An 18,893-nucleotide genomic window follows, 5' to 3' on the forward strand; every position below is an offset into this window, starting at 1 on the left:
TATGCCAATAAAATTAACAAAACTAGTTTACAGGAACAAGTCATTTAAAAGAGGCTTAATGAAGCATAAAACCACAATGTCTTGCTGTTCAACAGGATTGCAGAAATAAGTCCTCATAAGGTAGTGATGCCTATAAAATGTACAAACTGTGTTTGTCTTGTAATACCTTATTTGAATGTTTCACTGACTCAGTGTAACATAATTTGCCTTGTATTTAGACAGAAGCACCTGTGAGGGTAAATTAAAACTGTGTATAGTCTGATGACATGCCTTGACATTTATTTGTACTGTTATAGCCGTATTGTAGCACAGCTGCAAATATAAAATGTTCAGGTTCAAGTTCAGCTTGACTTAGGTGCTGATAACTGTAACTTAAAACAGAATAAAGCACACAGACAAAAATATTTTCAGTCATGCCTTTGCTTTGGTGTAATTTTTGTTTACATGTAAGTTTTAATTTGGATTATATTCATACTTAGTGTTAGACTTAAAATACTTTTTCCAGTGCAAGGATCCAAGCAGCAGTACTTCGTTTGATTTCTGATCAAAGAACTCATACAATCCAGGTGCAAGGCAAAGTAAAGCAGAGTAAATAGCAGTCAGTTAATTTCTGCACTTGCTCTTATTTGTTGCTTACGACTAATAACGCTGTTTTCTTTTCTTCCTCCTGTCATATAGCTACATTTAGTTAACAGCGCAAGTCAGCAATGAGTATCAAAACACACACTTTATTTATATAGTTCCTCCCTTTATATTATAGCTCAGGGTCTGCTGCAACTAAGGTGGTTCTTTTTCTGCCTTGGGACACCTACCTTGTTGCTGCAGTCCTCTTTAGAAGTATTTTATTCCTCCCCCTATTTTCTGTCTTGCTTTTTTCTTATGATTGTTTTCCTCCTTAATTTCCTACACTCACACATAATGCAATACCTCTGCACTAACAACACTATAAAAAATCATCAAAAAGATTGAAAAAAAATACATGCCAATAACTTTATTTTGTTTTATTGCATTTTATCATTTTCCTTTTATCCTTATTTCCAACCTTCTGGCCTTCTTTGCCAGTCTTCTATCAACCTATTTATTCCTCCTCAAGGACAAAAGCCCATCCAGTCATTTCTTTGCCAAGGCAATAGCCCTATAGGTCCTTTTTGCTTTAGGAGCACAAGCCATTCAGTCCATTCACTGCCCTTCAGAGGGAGGAATCAGAAGTCAGCAGGCCTTTATTCATGTGATTGTTTCCTTCCCTCCCAGCCTAACTCCCTCCCTGTAATGGCTGTCATTTTAACTGCTATCTAGAAAGGTACCTTTCTGCCTCTGTACTGGCTCTAATGAGGAACAAGCCACACTGATGCAATACCTAATACCAGCATTTCCTCAGCATTGCTGCTGGAGTCAGTGATGCAGTGAATCACACTACCTCCCTCTTCTCGTATGGGTCAGCCAGTGCCAGATCATAGGATCATAATATCACAGGAAATACAAGGTAATTCAGTCACTAGACCATTTATGCCATGCCAATATCCATTGTCGTGCTGTACCCCTCCCCCTTCTCTAGAGGCAAAACAGGTCAGGCCCAGAGTAAATGTTTGTGTATCTATCCAATTATCCAGGGTTAATTTGAAGGATGTTAGGGTGCCATGTTGCTTAATTTACATGGGAAGCTTGTTCCGCAGCTGGAGAGGACATTCGTTACTTTTACAGGTAAAGTTTGTTCCACAGATTGGGTAGGCACTGGGTCATAAATTGGTCTCTCCAGAGCATTTTATGTGCTGGTAGAGGTTTAAATCTATATGTATGGTATTAGTGGAGCTACTTGACTTGCATGGATGCAGGGGATAAGGTGGATAGGGTCCCTAATGACATGGATTGCAAGGTCTATATCCCCTTACAAGAGCCTTATAAGAAACTGAGTAAAGAGTTAGCACCTTAGACCTTTTGCCATAGCTCAAAGAGTTTCGGGCAATGATCTTCTTGGTTAGGAACGGTTGGCCCTTTCCATTTGCTCAGTACATCTAGGAAGGTACATCCAAAAGAGGGCATTATACTCAATAATTGGTCTGATTAGAGCTGCATAAAGAGAGATAATAATATATTGTGACTTGGTTGATATGCCTATAGGTATTAGTTATGCTAAACAGAAGGATTTTCTGACTATGATTTGAGCATAATGCTCGATAGGGAGGGAACTGTCATTTCAGATTCCAAGATCCCTGATGACATTATCACTCAGGAGTGGAGGTTTGATTGTAATGTAGGGTTTGGTTGTAATATAAGGTTTGGTTGTAATGTAAGTTATGGAAGGGGGTTGTTTACCAAGTAGTGAGGGGTAGGTTCTTCTATAATGACTGACTATCAGAGAAAGATCTGATAATAATGCACAGTTTTTCATCATCTGCAAACTTAGTTAGCCATCAGTCCTATTTCCTGGTCTGAAGATCAGAGAAGCAGATGTCAAAAAGGAGGGGTACTATTACTGAGCCCTAGGGCATATGACTAGTTATCTTTGTTTTTTCTGTGGAGACACCTCTCACCTTAACTGTGTAGGTTCTGTAGTTCAACCAGTTGGCAATCCATCTCACCATGTAGGATCCACTTGAATACTTTGGCCACGTCCGAATAAAGTGTGTAAACAAAATAACCACTGTCTGTCGCCTATGTTACTTTCTCAAAGAAGTTAGCTACTTTGAGTGGACAGGATCTGTGATTGATAAAGACAACTTGATGTCACTTTAGCCTAATAAAGTTTTTGATATCATAATTTATGAGGTCAGATATGGTGTACTCCGTGGCTTTGTGACATAGACCTGTCAAGCTAACGGAACTGTCATTTCAGTGGTAGGACTGCACATATATAGGGCATCACCACTGCAGTTCACCATATTTCAAGGACAAATCCTTTAGCTAAACTCATGTTTAAGCATTTATGGAGGTTCCCCACAAAGACATATTTGGCAATATTTATTAGGCATTGAGATATATTATCAGGTTCTATGAAAGTAGTATTTTTGGTTTTAGAGAGCACCTTAAGTATGTGTTTGCCTGTAATATTAGGCTGTGTAAGGGATTTGGAAATTTGTAGAATAGTTGCTTTAGGGGCAAAGTTTGCACTAAAGTAGTCTGCTAGTATGCTTGCTATATGTCTACTGGTACTGTATTTTAGTGGGTGATGCCATTTTGTCTGACTATAAAAACTACTGGGTATTGTTTCTTATTTTCCTAAAGTAGCACTTATAATTATCTTTGGCTTCAGATGCTAATATTAGTTCATGATTTGTCGTACTAGCCCTGATAGTTCCTTGCTGATATTCTTGATGCACTCATCATCATGAAGAGTTTTAGATCTGTTGCACAATTTATTTATTTATTTTTTGTTCTTGTTATAGAGTTTATTTATGTTGCTGGATCACCATGGTGTTTTTTCATGAACTTTCCATTATATGTGGCTGTGCTAAGGATGGCCAGGTCTTCGCACTTATCTGTGTAGGAATAGAACTCCTAATCGCAGGTGTGTCAGCATCAGTTCTGGTGATGTTACAGATGAAGTCTGATAACTCATTATAATTTGAGAAAGTCTGTCCATTTGAAATTCTTGAATTCAGCAGGTGTTTTAGAGGTTTTGAAAGAGTAGGTCACAAGTTTATGGTCAGACTTAAGCAGGGATATAGATACAATAGAATGGGACATAGAGTAGCTACATTTATTAGAATCAGATCAACATCTGCCCTTTAGTTGGTTTGTTAGCAATCTGTGCCAGAGAGTTTTTATTTACTAAGACTAAGAATCCTTGGGCATACCTGACTTTGGAGGTACAGGTGCTGCAGTTTATTGAGGAGGTAGTTGAAATCTTAAACTGTAAAGACGCTTTGGTGATACTTAGTTCCTCAAGTACATGTTATAGTATAGTATCATACTAAAATACTAGGCTATTGACCCAAGGGGCTTGTTCAAGCCTATCCACGCTTCACAACAAAATATGATAGGTTTTAGTTCTCAAGGGTTTTGGGGGGGCATATATACTCAGGCAAGGGTGGTCAATCATTTACAAGCTTCCTGTCACTTATAGAGACAAAGGTGCCAGACGAGGAGTATATTTACAGTTCTCCATCCACTAATCCAAATTTTGCTTGAATAAGAAGTACATTTAAGAAGTGATCCTTCTCTAAACACATTAAACACTTGGTTGAATTAAGCATTTAACATATTTTAAAGCTCTTTCTGTTTCTTTTGCTTCCCATTGCTGATATATGGTGGCTGGTCTCTTTGTGGCATTGCTAAGTGTGTGTGTTACAGATTTCAAAACCTTAAGCAGCGTCCTACTGTCACCCAGAATGATGCCTCAATATAAACAGAAAATGATTGACTTTAACAATTGGCTAAGTTTCTGGTGTCATTCCAAGGGGATCCAGTACCTGACAGCTTGGGAGGACATGATTGATAGACCATGATGCTTTGCCAGAGATGGCCTTCATCTGTCTCCCCTGGGCTTCAGGATACCGGCAAAGGGTCTTGCCTCCCCCATAGTGTCTTTTTTAGGCAAAGTCATGAGGACAAAATTACCAACATGAAAAATTCTTCTAAATGCAATTTGAAGGTCATGCTGCTAAACACTAGGAGTCTTAACATGAAATTGCACTCATTGCAAACATTCCTCGCCCTGGAAGATACTGACATTTGTGCAGTCACTGAACCTGGTTCAAAGCTGCGGAGAGCACCCCAACCTTACCAGGTTACTTGTCCTACGATAATCTTAGACCCCAAATGGAGGGCTACAAAGCTAAAGGAGGTGGAATTTCAATATTTATCAAAGACTTACACACCTCCAGGCTGGTCAAACAGTATGACGCACTGGAGAGACTCCAGTTAACTGTTGATAAAACACCTATTTAGATCATAGCTAGCTACAGACCCCCCAACCATGACTCAGGAGGCCCACTCCACCTATCTGGAGTTACTTGAATCCATCAAGATTAAACCCTCTACCCTGATCCTGAGTGAATTTAACTAGCCAACCATAGAGTGGAAGACCTATTCTAGCTCAAACACGAACGCCCAGAGATTCCTTGATTTTGTCAATGCCAATGCATTGGATCAGCTGGTCAACACCCCCACAAGAAGTAAAAATATCCTGGACCTGGTAACAACCAACCTGAGTAGCCACTGTAGCACCCCTGCAGTGTCATCCTCCTTGGTAAGTTCCGACCATAAAGCAATCACTTTTGAAGTCATTATCTCCCCTGACACCCTCTCGCCGGGGTTGAACAAAAAAATATTTCCAAAGCTGACTACAACCTCCTGAGAGAAGGTATAAGCAGCTTCACAACCACCATCCCTTCAGGTGGAACTAGCACTAATGTCCAGGCCTACACCCAAAAACTGTATGAGCACCTATATAGCTGCATGCCTCAGCAATACCTGACAGGACCAAATCATCTTCCTCAAGGAAGAGTAAACCTGTCTGGTGGACAGCAACAATAAACAGACTCTATAATGAATGGAAACAAATTGCTGTCCAGGACCAAGAAGGAGAAGGTTCCAAGTTGGAAACAGTCTCTCCTTTGTGTGAATAATCAAATCAGGTCACTGGTGAAATAATCTAAGGCTAACTTTGAGTCCAAATTGGCCACATCCACTAAGGACAATCACAAGGCCTTCTTCACATACATCTGCAATCTCAAAGGTAACACTCAAATCTGCTCTGAATTGGTGGTCAAGAATACCACATACACAAATGCCATAAATATAGCCAACCCGCTGGCAGACAAGTTCAGTGAAAACTTCACCCCCCTGCCCCCCCATCAGTAAACCCGGACATGCCCAGCACCTGTTCCCCTCCCCTCATCACCAGGGAGCAAGTCATTAATGCCCTCTCAAAGGCAAAAAAATACAGCCTCTATGCAACCCAACAACATCCCTGGCTGTGTCCTACATGAACTCAGGCAAGAGTTGACAGCACCACTGAGCACCCCTATTCAACCAAAGCCTGTGCGCCATTTTCGTCCCAGCAGAATGGAGGACAGCCACTGTCATCCTTCTACACAAAGGTGGAGCGTCCGCCGACCTCGGCAATTATAGGCCCATCAGACTAACTAGCCTTTGTCAAAGGGAGATCATGCCTGCAAGGGTGCCCGCAGGCAGGTGCAATGGGGTGCACTTGCCCCCCCCTGGAAGCTGCTGACTAGTTAATCTTTTAATTTAAAATTACAAAAAAGTTTTTTGGGCGTTCTTCTTTAAGAACGCCCTTCAAGTCCAGGCGCAGATGCTGACGTCATCGCGCGGTGCACAGTTTGCGAGCTGGAACTGAAACAGGCGGTTTCAGGTTTGCAATGGATTTACTTTACCTGCGAGGAAGACTTCACTGAAGATAACAGATAGGACGCTTGTCAGAGTGAGTAAGGTAGGAGTGTGTGTGTGTGTGTGTGTGTGTGTGTGTGTGTGTGTGTGTTTGTGTGAAATGCCCAAGGTGCTACATGGTGGTGGGTAGAGAATAAGGCTTAAACCCTGTACCTTGGGCCCAGGTGGCAAGAGCCTGAATTCCTTACCCACCACCATTTGTAAAAATGTTGCTGATTTTTCCCTCATACTTGTTCTGTTCCTCATAAAATCTGTGGTTTCTGTATTTTTGTGTCCTTGCAAACCCAGTAGTGCATTGATGCAGCGGTAGCATTGTTGCCTGACAGCTACATGTTCTCTGGTTTGATTCTTGGCTGGGGTGCCTTACCTTCTGTGTGCAGTCTGTATGCCCTCCCTGTTTTTGTTTCCTCCCATCTTACAAAGACATGTCTGTCTGGAGTGTTTCTCCCTGGGCCTCTGCTAAAAATTAGCTTTTGTTCCAAGTCAGACTTTCCTGGTTAACAAATGTTAAAAATGACACGCATTTGAATATCAGTCTTCATATTCTTCAGAAAGTGCATGGCAACACAAATGCTTTTATTCTAGCAATTTTCTAAGTGTATAAGATGAATATTTGAAATTTGTTCCTATTTTTGGGACTGTATTCCCCCATTATTGGCTTCATCCAGGTTTTGTGCTAAGGTTGAGAGCTATGGTAAGAACTGAATATGTTTGGAGGCTATATTCCCCCATTACTGGCTTTGTCCGGGTGTTTTTTGCTAAGAGGTTGCTAAGAGGTTGAGAGCTATGGTGAGAACTGAATTCACTGAATGTTTGGGGGCTGTATTCACCCATTATTGGCTTTGTTCAGGTGTTTTGTGCTAAGAGGTTGACAGCTGTGCTATGGTGAGAACTGAATTCACTAAATGGTAGCCATTTAAGTTTCCGTCTTCCTCTTTCACAAAACAGCTGATATGGCATAGTGGTATGTTGCTCTGACTGTTTTGCATAGGGTCCCCTGGGTTCAAGACATGGCAGTGAAATGTATGGTGGTAACACAGCATTTTATTCTAGCAACTTTCCAACATTATACAAGCAATGTTTAAAATGTGTCCCTGGTTTTTGGCCTTTTGCCCCCCCCCCAATAAATGTTGGCTTTTTCCAGATTTCTTGTGCTGTAAAGTTCAGAGATACAGAGTGTTGAGTAGATTTTACAAGGATCTGAGAGCTGCAGGGGAACAAAAGTTTAGTGCTGCTTATGCTTAGTCTGCTTGCATTGTTAGTATCACAACAGGTAGTGCACTTGCTTTTGATGCTGAAGGCTGTGGGTTCTACTCCCACAGTAGGTAGATGCATTGCTGATACTGTACTGTGTTGTAAAGGGGGTGGATGCTGCAGTCCTTTTTGGCAAAGATACCTAGTAACTATGAACCTGTTAGTTTGCTATCCATTCCCTATTGCGGTATTACTAGCTTATCATTTTTTTTAATGCATGCAACAGAGGCAATTTATTCTTCAAGGTCAACAGGCACTTTATTGTAGATGAAACAATGACATATAAAGTTGTTTGCTAGCAGCAACCTCTTTATTAGTTACAGATTTCTTTAATGTGGATTTTACTACTTCAGAGATTGTGCATATTTACTGATACTGGTGGACTATAGAAGGTTGAGTAGACTTTTTATGATGGAAATGTTCTGAATTGGGCAGTTTTGTCATTGGTGTATGCATTTTGTTTCATTGTTTACTGGAAAAATGTTCAAAACAATAAATTTAAAATGCCCTCTAGCAACTGTACTGTATTGTACAAGGAATATAATGTAATACAGCCAGGAAGGTGTATCAAAGAGCATGTGTATGTTTCACGTTCAAGGGGCCTATGATTTTGAAAACAGCCCAGAGTTAATCTTTATCTGCCACTGGCAAAATGTATTTTCTCTGAATGTGGGTTTCAGTGCTGTTTCAATGCATGTGAGTTTCAAGGTCAGAGAAGTTTTAATGCTAAGTCTATTTTCATTGTGAGATTGCATTGCTTTGTTTAACAGATATCTATTAGGGTTTGTGCTGTAAAATGCAAAATAAAACTTTCAAATGAAATCTAAATCTTCGCAGAAGTAAAGCAGTATGCACATTACAGTGTTTATGGTAAATGGTGTAAAATAACCAAGGAATGGGACATTGGAATGGCTGCAGGGGGGAGGCTCCATTCAACCATGATTTTGTGAGGGGGGGAAGGGTAGCAAACTCAAACAGCCCCGGTTGAACTATACCTCTCAGTTGTCCATATTTTTGCAGAATGAATAGATATTTGCTTCTTATTTTTGGTTTGTTCCTCATAAAATTTGTGGTTTTCTAGCAAATCATTTAGGAATGAAGTCACTAAATGACAGACACCGAGTTTCAGACGTCATAACCTTCAGAAAAATGCTTGTTAATGCAAGACCTGTTATTCTATCAACTGTATTAAGTTTATACAAGAGCAATTTTCAGTAGTGTTTGTATGTTTCCCAAATATATTTGGCCTTGTTCAGATTTCCTGCATTAAGAGGTTGAGAGGTATGTGCAAATCGCTTTGTAGAATTCGAAATATCCAAACCTCTCCATTGTCCCCAATTATGGCTCAAAATGTTGCTCTCCTCTAAGAATCCCTCCTCAAAATGGCAGTTTTGGAAGAAAACGTGGAGGGTTTACAATTATATATAACTGTAATGATCAGAGTTATTACTTTTATTTCAGAAATGCATGTAAATACTCTTATTTTGTTAGCTGCTCAAGTTAACAGTGTTAATATTAAAAAGGTGCCCCTTTTTTGACAGGTTCCCAGTTGTATTGTGTGGCAACTTTATATTTTTGCATCACATTTTTGGTCTGTTTTTCATAAAATTGTGGTTTTCTGGCAAATTAGTGGCAAGTCATTAAAGACTGAAGTTAGAAAATAATGGCAGAAATTTGAGTTTTAGATTTCATACCCTTCAGAAAATTCATACTAATGTAAGACCTACTACTGTTCTATTATCTAAGTTAATAAGAGCAATATTTAAAAATTGTCCTTATTTTTGGACCTGTGTCCCACTTCTAGTTGTATGTATGGCTTTGTCCAGATTTCTTGCTCTGAAGTTGAAAGGTGTGAGTGTCAGAGCCATCACTGTCAGCCAGAGACATTTCAAATTGTGACATACTTGTTGCACCCCACTCCCCATTATAGTGGCTCTGGATGTGTCCAATGAAGGCAAGGAGCAGTTATGCAGTGTAAGTGTGCAGAGTATTCCCCCATCCAAGGTAGACCACAAGTACGACCATGGCTTTTCATCTGTCCTTGATTTTGCAGAATGTTCTGGTTTTCTGTCATATATTTTTATACTGTTGATTTATGCTTCTTATTATTCAGGAAATGCATGCGGTCACAGTGCCCTGTTGTTCTGTTTAAGTAGCAATGATTTAATGACCATCAGGTAAGCTTGTCTGAGATTGTAAGATGCAAGTAAGCTTTAATAAGCATACTGTTAAAGAATTACCAGCATTGAAAGCCTTTTCGTTGTTGCCATGCCAAGAATATTTACATAACTAGATAATGTATAAGCCTTGGGTATTGAAATGCATATGACAGTATTTGTAATAAAAGGACAGGATTACAATATTTTCAGAAGCTCATTACATTTGTTGGAGACTTGCAGTCATCTTTTGTTAGAGACTTGCAGTCATCTTTGCAGGCTTACCAGTAAACTAAACAGAATGCCAGTCTATCATGTGTGGTCCATAACTTGTGCAGGAATCCTTTAAGCGATTTATCTTGAGCTTGTTTCTTGTTTGCTGTTCATTTTTTACTTTTATCATGTCTTCTCCATGAAACAAGTAGATAGTTGTGTCAGGCAGCAGGTCTTTTTTTGGATAAACAAATATTGTCTGTATAAGAAGGAGGTAGCATACCCCTCAGCTGTCCAGGTTTTTGCAGAGTGTCCAGATTTTTTTCCCCATATTCTTCCTAATAAGGATTGAAGTTGCTAAATAATTGTCACTACATTTGAGTTTAGATGTCATATCCTATAGAAAAATGCATACTATCATCATCATCTTCTTTTGGTCGCCACATCGGATCATCTGTTTTCATTTCTTCCTGTCCTCTTCATCTTGCTCTGTCACACCAACCACCTGCATGTCCTCTCTCACCACATCCATAAACCTTATCTTAGGCCTTCCTCTTTTCCTGTTACCTGGTAGCTTCATCCTTAGCATCTTTTTCCCAATATACTCAGCATCACTCTTCAGCACATGTCCAAACCAACGTAATCTTGCCTCTCTGGCTTTGTCTCCAAACCTTCCAACCTGGGCTGACCATCTAATATACTTATTCCTAATCCTATCCACCCTCCTTACACCCAGTGCAAATCTTAACATCTTTAACTCTGCCACATCCAGCTCAAACTCCTGCCTTTTTGTCAGTGCCACTGTCTCCAACCCATATAACATAGCTGGTCTCACTACCCTCTTGTAGACCTTCCCTTTCACTCTTACTGGTACTCGTCTGTCACAAATCACTCCTGACACTCTTCTCCACCCACTCCATCCTGCCTGTACTCTCTTCTTCACCTCTCTTCCACACTCACCGTTACTCTGAACTATTGATCCGAAGTATTTAAAGTCATCCACCTTCATCACCTCTACTCCTTGCATCCTCACCATTCCTCTATCCTCCCTCTCATTCACACACATATATTCTGTCTTAGTCCTGCTGACCTTCATTCCTCTTCTCTCTGGAGCATATCTCCATCTCTCCAGGGTCTCCTCCACCTGTTCCCTAATCTCACTACAGATCACAATGTTATCTGCAAACATCATAGTCCACGGGGACTCCTGTCTGATCTCATCTGTCAATCTGTCCATCACCATTGCAAATAAGAAAGGGCACAGAGCTGATCCTTGATGTAACCCCACCTCCACCTTAAACGCATCTGTCACTCCCACCGCAGACCTCACCGCTGTCACACTACCCTCGTACATATTTTGTACCACTCTTACATACTTCTCTGACACTCCTAACTTCCTCATACAATACCACAACTCCTATCTAGGCACCCTGTCATATGCTTTCTCTAAGTCTACAAAAACACAATGCAACTCCTTCTGACCTTCTCTGTACTTCTCCATCAACACTCTCAGAGCAAACATCGCATCTGTAGTGCTTTTTCCCGGCATGAAACCATACTGCTGATCACTAATCATCATGTCCCTTCTTAACCTAGCTTCCACTACTCTTTCCCATAACTTCATGCTGTGACTGATCAATTTAATCCCTCTGTAGTTACTACAGATCTGCAGATCACCCTTATTCTTAAAAATTGGTACCAAAACACTTTCTCTATTCCTCAGGCATCCTCTCACTTTCCAAGATTTCATTAAACAATCTAGTTAAAAACTCCACTGCTATTTCACCTAAACACCTCCATGCATCCACAGGTATGTCATCTGGACCAACAGCCTTTCCATTCTTCATCCTCTTCATAGCTATCCTTACTTCCTCCTTGCTAATCCATTGTACTTCATGATTCACTATCCACACATCATCCAACCTTCTCTCCCTCTCATTTCTCTTCATTCATCAACCCCTCAAAGTACTCTTTCCATCTCCTCAACACACTGTCCTCACTTGTGAGCATGTTTCCCTCATTATCCTTTATCACCTTTACCTGCTGCACATCTTTCCTAGCTCGGTCCCTCTGTCTAGCCAATCGGTAAAGGTCCTTTTCTCCCTCCTTAGTGTCCAGCCTTTCATACAACTCTTCATACGCCTTATCCTTAGCCTTCGCCACCTCTCTCTTTGCCATGCACCTTATCTCCTTATACTCCTGAATACTTTCTTCATCTCTCTGACAATCCCACTTCTTCTTTGCAAACCTCTTTCTCTGTATACTCTCCTGTACTTCCTCATTCCACCACCAGGTCTCCTTATCATCCTTCCTCTGTCCAGATGTCATACCAAGCAACTTTCTAGCCATCTCCCTTACTAGCTCTGCTGTAGTTACCCAGCTATTTGGTAACTCTTCACTGCCACCCAGTGCCTGTCTTAACTCATCCCTGAACTCCACCTCACAATTACCCTTTTTCAATGTCCACCATTTGATCATTGGTGCTGCCCTCACACTCCTTCTCCTCTTCTTGATCACCAACGTCATCCTACAAACCACCATCCTATGCTGCCTAACTACACTTTCCCCGGTCACCACTTTACAGTCTCCAATCTCCTTCAAACTGGCCCTCCTACATAAGATATACTCCACCTGTGTGCATCTTCCTCCATTCTTGTATGTCACCCTGTGCTCCTCCCTCTTGTTAAAATACATATTCACCACAGCTATGTCCATCCTTTTTGCAAAATCCAGTACCATCTGACCTTCTGCATTCCTTTGTTTAACACCATACCTACCCATCACTTCGTCATCCACTCCTCTGTTCCCTTCACCAGCATGCCCATTGAAATCTGCCCCAGTCACCACTCTCTCACCCTTGGGTACAGTCATCACCACTTCATCCAACTCACTCCAAAATGTTTCTTTCTCATCCATCGCACACCCAACTTGTGGAGCATATGCACTAACAACATTCACCATTACACCATCAATTTCCAGCTTCATAAACATCACTCTGTCCGACACTCTTTTCAACTCCAAAACACTCTTAGCATACTGTTCCTTCAGGATAACTCCTACACCATTTCTCCTCCCATCCACACCATGATAAAACAATTTGAGTCCACCTCCAATACACCTAGCCTTACTCCCCTTCCATCTGGTCTCTTGCACACACAATATACCAACCTTCCTTTTGTCCATCATATAAAATCCATACTAACATAAATCCTGTTATTCTAGCAATGTTCTAAATTCATGAGAGCAATATTTATAATCTGTCCCTATTTATGTTGGGCTTTGTCCAGATTTCTTGCAGAGGTTGAGGTGTGCGAGATAAAGTGAAATGCCTATTTAGAGTTAGCAGGTGGAATTTATTTTCAAGTGTATTTTCAAGGAATTGTGAGCTTCAAGGGAAGAGAAGTTTACTGCTGCTTATGCTAAGTCTGCTTAAAATGTGCAGCTGTTTTGTTTAGCAAATGGTATCATTATTGTGGTATAGAATTTTAAAGCAGTGTTAGTAGTACAGCAGGTAGCATAGTTGCATCTTGATGTAGAGGGCTATAGGTTCTACTCCCACAGCATGTATATTTGTATTTTAAGCGGGTGGAGTACTGCAGTCCTGGCTATGTCCTCTGGATGAGATGCCTAATAACTATGAACTTGTTTTTCAGCTTACCACCCATTCTGCATTGCAAATATACCAGCTTACCATTTTTAATGTAACATAGGCAATGTATTCTTCAAGGGCAGCAGGAACTGAATTTGTTGATGAAATGCTGAAATATAAAGTTGTTTTCTAGCAACAACCTCTTCATTAGTTTCAGATCTGTATAATGTGGAATTATTCAGATGACTTTTACTTCTGCAGAGATTGTGCATACTGACTGACATTGATGGCTTGTAATGACAAAAGTTTAAGTGGCCTTTTATGGTTGAAATGTTTTGAATTGGGCAGTTTGTCATTATTGGTTCATATGTTTTGTTTCATTGCTTGCTGGAAAAACATTCAAAACTATAAATTTAAAACACAGTCTAACAAGTGGTGCTGTATTATAGAAGGGATATAATTAAATTATTTTATATTATAATTAATGCAATCTCTATATATTATAATCGTGCATAATCATATGTAATATGTACACTTCTTATGCATGGCTACTCTTGATTATCACAGTAACAGGAAGGATACTGTAATGGCTGTGTCAAGAAAAAAGGTCTAAAGCTTTTAGTTAAGCATATAATGAAGTTGTTCACATCAGTGATAATGCAGACCCAGTTTCATATAACTAAGAGTCAACCACACAAAATCAGAAAACACCCAGAATTTCCCTTGCCCACTCAGTAAAACTAATCTTGAAAAAATAATTAATAATGTGCATATATTAGGGCTATTGGAATTATCTATAAAAAGATGAAGTGATGATTTGCAACTATGTCAATGTTGGGATTATGAATAAATGCTTGATTAAGCATTAATTAAAAGATATACATAATTTAGGGAATGCACACAGTTTAAGTTAAATACAGCTATAACGTGTCGTGCATTCAGAGCACAGAATGCCAGCTTTTATTTTAACAGCAACTTGTGTTACTGAGAGCTAATCTTGGAAGCCAAAGAACACTAGTGTTATAAACTAATCTGTTTAAATCTGTATAATCTGAACAGGCTCATGGGACTCAATTTAGTGTCCTACATGAAAAATACTGAGCTAATGAACACTATTCCCCAGTAGTTGTTTCTAAGTCACTTACAAATAAATAAATAAAACAAGGGGACGTATTTTGAGGTAAAACAAATATCTTGTCTTTATGGTAGGTAAAAAGTAAAACTCTGTTAGTACCCAAGTAAATAAAATGATTATTAGCAATGAATGAGAAATTATTCCAGTATAGAGAACTGAACAGCCAAGCCTTCTTGATCAGAATTCAAAAGGGCTGCCAGCTGAAAGTTCCCTTGAGTTATTTGCAATGTACATGGGGTATGTAAAACAACTTATCACGGATACCTAATTAAATCCAGATATCTGTAATCATTGTAGAAGTAAAGCATAAAACAGTATGCACACTAAGAATTTTGACAGTGTTTATGGCAACTGGGGAGAAATAGCCAAGTAATGGGACCCTGTAATGGCTGCGTGGGGGAAGGGCTGCATGAGTGGAGGGGGAGGGGCTATGTGGGTGGAGGGGGTTGGGGCTATGTGGATGGAGGGGCTTTGTGGGTGGGGCTCTGGGTTTGCACCCCCCTGCAAAAAATCCTGCGGGCTCCCTTGCATGCCTGTTAAAGTTGGTCGCCTTCTTTGAAACAATCACCAAAGCCATGGATGAGCGGAAGATGATGCACACTGCCTACCTTGACCTAGCCAAAGGCTTTGACACTATTCCCCACTTGAGCATAATAGATAAACTCTCCCAGCTAGGCATCAACCCATGTGTTACCAGATGGGTAGCTAACTGGCTCACTGATAGAACCTACCCAGTCAAAGTAGGGGAAGCCACCTCTAGTAGTAGACCCATAACAAGCGGCATACCCCAAGGATCAGTCTTGAGGCCTCTCCTGTTTGGGATATACTTTTCTGAGGTGTAAGCCAAAACCAGTGGTCTGTGGCTGAACAAGTTTGCAGATGACTGCAAGCTGGGCACTGTCATAAAGTCCCCTAGTGATGTGAACATCCTCCAATATGTCCTTACCCAAACTAATGACTGGCGCCAGAAGCATGACCTCAAATTGAATGCCAAGAAATGCATCCCACTAATTATCACATTAATAACAATGTACTAAGCATGCAGTCAGTTGTGAGGGACTTGGGCACCCAGGTTGATAGCAACCTGACTTTTGACTACCACATGGCCTCTGTTGTACGGAAGGCTTTCTACATGGCCCACCTCATAAGTAAGGGTATTTCATCCAGGAACAAGGTGGTCATAACATCCCTGTACTCGTCCCTTATCAGACCCATTATCGAGTACAGTGCCCTCTTCGGCGTGTACCTTGCCAAGCACATGCAGCAGTTGGAGAGACAAGAGGTAAAAATATAGGGTCTCAAACACCTATCCTATACAGATAGACTGAAAGCCCTGTCCCGCTACTCAGTGTCATACAGACTGCTCACAGGTGAGCTGTGTCTGGCATACAAGGTCATCTCAGACTCAGCCTTGATGGAGTTGCTGCATATCTGTAAGTAAAACTCCACTCACGCAACTTGCACGCAAGACCTCAACTTGGTCTGTGACATTAATAGAACTTGTTGACAGGCTAGATTTGTGTCCCAACGACTCTCCCAGCTTTGGAATAGACTCCCTCTCCATGTCAAGCAGAGTACCTCACTAGCCCACTTTAAGAGGAACCTGGACGACTGGATGGGAAACAGAAAATACACCCATGGGATCCCACCTGTGTCCCTGCTGGACAGGGAAAATAGGTTTTGACTTTGTGGGAACATGGGTGAAGTTCTTGGCTAGGCTTATAAGGGCTTCCGGGTCAATAGCCTAGTATTGTCCTATGAACCTAAATCATTTACTAGTGCTGCACGTTTTACACTGATTTTGAAATGTTAAGCTCCAAATACTACAAAGAATTAGAACTGAGTCTTTTTTATCATAACCCTGCTTGTCATGTACTCTTGAATGCCAAGCTTTACCTCTTGAGCTGGTTATGATCATAGACCCTGAATTCATTTCACTTCTGATCACCAGTTAGGTGTTACTGGCCAAAGGGGAACTACAGAGGATGCTAGTGGTGAATTACAATAACTACATTTGAATGTTGCAGACATTTGTCATATCATGAACCTGTCTAATAAAGTATTCACTGCTTACTTCCATCTGTAATTGTATTGCATTTTTCATTTTCTTCCTAGTGTTGTTGTGTGGTCATTTGAAGATTGCAAATTTGCACTAAGTCTTTTGTTCAATGTAACATTCCTTAGCAGATGTTTTAACCAAGGTACACTGACTTCATTTCTTTTTAGTTGTATTGAAGAATGGCTAATAAGATTATAAAGTCAATTATTTATAACAGTGATGTTAGCAATGCCACTGATCAAATTCAAGTCACTGAGAATATGCCAGTTTTAAGGAAGTAGCATGGAGAATTTAACTTGGAAAAGTGAAAATACTTCAAGCAATTTTAATATCTGTACCTGAAATCAGCAGATACAAAGCCTAACTTCATGAAGTTTAATATACTATAAGTGGCCATCTTTGGTCTCACATTACTCAAAACTAAAATGATAGATGTTTTGAGTTGTCCAGAAAAGTCCACAAATTTAAGCAGCTATTAATATTTACAGAGTTATTAAGCTGAATGAATGGCTGAGGCTATATCAGTTAGCATGTTCAGATATAGTGTATCAGTTGAGTCCTAAGCATGCTGTACTGATACCTAAATAAATAGCTTATATATATATATATATATATATATATATATATATATATATATATATATATATATATGTATATGTATATATATGTGTGTGTGTGTCTGTGTGTTTATCTCGTTGCATTCTATTCCAAGCAGGTCAACATTCTGAAAAGTATCCAAAAGGGTTTTATCCACAACAACCTTAGTGACTTTGCTACTTTGCTTTTCCTAGACTTATTGCCGCACACAAATATGGCAGAATATACAGAACAGTTTCTGCTGGAAGTGGTGGGCATCCTTCTCAGCCACATCCGAAGAACATATGACAGAAGAACAAAGGTGCTCGATTTTCATCATCCACATCAGCTTCTTGATGGACTGGAAGGGTTCAGCCTGGAGCTTTCGGATCAGCCAGAACCTCTGGAGCAAATTCTTGTTGACTGCAGGGATACATTAAAGTATGGGGTAAAAACAGGTAATACATTTCACGTGATTTATTAAACAAGTATTACAGTTAGAAAACAGCTTAAGATGTGTTATCTGCTTAATGATTGAATCAGAAACACTGATATTGATGAGAGGCAGAAATAGCTTAGCCAAGCATGTGTACATACTTCATTCCTTTATGGATTATCAAACCCCCACAAAGTACCATTTTCAAATCCAATTATCTTATACATTCCTTTGCTCTGCTTCAACATTTTTAGTGGATAACAGAGGATTGAGCAGGCTCTGGCAGTATATCAGATTTGAATATAGCCCCCCACACTTCCCCATTGTTTTATAAAAAATTGAGTGAGTGAGTGTCTTTTATGGTCTGAGACTAAAAGTGCAGATGGAAATGAGGAAGGAAGACATGATATCAATCTCTGACGTGATGCATAAAAGCATGCCAACATGACTGAAGCAATAGAAATTACCCTCAGTAAACCGAGAGACTTCATTTTACTTCTTAACTGTGTGCCACAAAAAATGCATTTTGATTATGCAACTGACCCACTTTTAGCAGCTGTAAACTGGATACAAGCAAGATTTAAAAGTTAAATTATGGTAATTTTAAAGGAGCTTCCTAAACCATAAGTTAACAACATGTAACATTATGAAGGGGTAGAAGTATGTGTCATAAATGTGTAGAGAGTCTTGATTTTGTAGTAGTATTACAGTGACTTTAGTGATAGCAGTGAGACATAGATATCTGTCATATTAAACAAAATTATGCCTTAGATTTCTATGGACAATTGATGGGTTTCTGAGGGTGAGTGTGTCACTTTGTGTAGGATGTTAAGTGATGACAGTAGAAATAGTAATGGAGATATTAATTTAGGACTTAATGAGAAGGGTACTTTTGCAAGTGAATCAAAATTAAATGGATGTCTCAGGAAACTTGCTGGAGCAAGACATACAATCTCTTTGAACATTTATGTTGAGGTAAATATACCATGAGAGGAATTAATTGTTTTCTGTAATTATGTAGACGATTCAACTAAAACACACACATGCATGTGCGCAGACACACACACACACACACACACACACACACACACACACACACACACACACACACACACACACACACG

The 18,893-nt window shown here is 39.9% G+C and overlaps 1 protein-coding gene across 2 annotated transcripts in view; it reads left to right on the forward strand.

Moving 5' to 3' along the window:
- The window catches only part of LOC122796581 (glutamate decarboxylase 1-like), a 1,347,171-nt gene that overhangs the window by 773,623 nt on the left and 554,655 nt on the right, over positions 1-18,893 (forward strand). For both annotated transcript variants that reach the window (XM_044065171.1, XM_044065170.1), the window contains exon 3: positions 17,549-17,791. In XM_044065171.1, coding sequence (XP_043921106.1) covers positions 17,549-17,791 — 243 coding nt within the window. The remainder of the gene's footprint in view (positions 1-17,548; positions 17,792-18,893) is intronic.

Source organism: Protopterus annectens, chromosome 3.part0 (genome assembly GCF_019279795.1).
Source record: "Protopterus annectens isolate FY-2018-M chromosome 3.part0, PAN1.0, whole genome shotgun sequence".
NCBI classification, from domain to species: Eukaryota; Metazoa; Chordata; order Ceratodontiformes; family Protopteridae; genus Protopterus; species Protopterus annectens.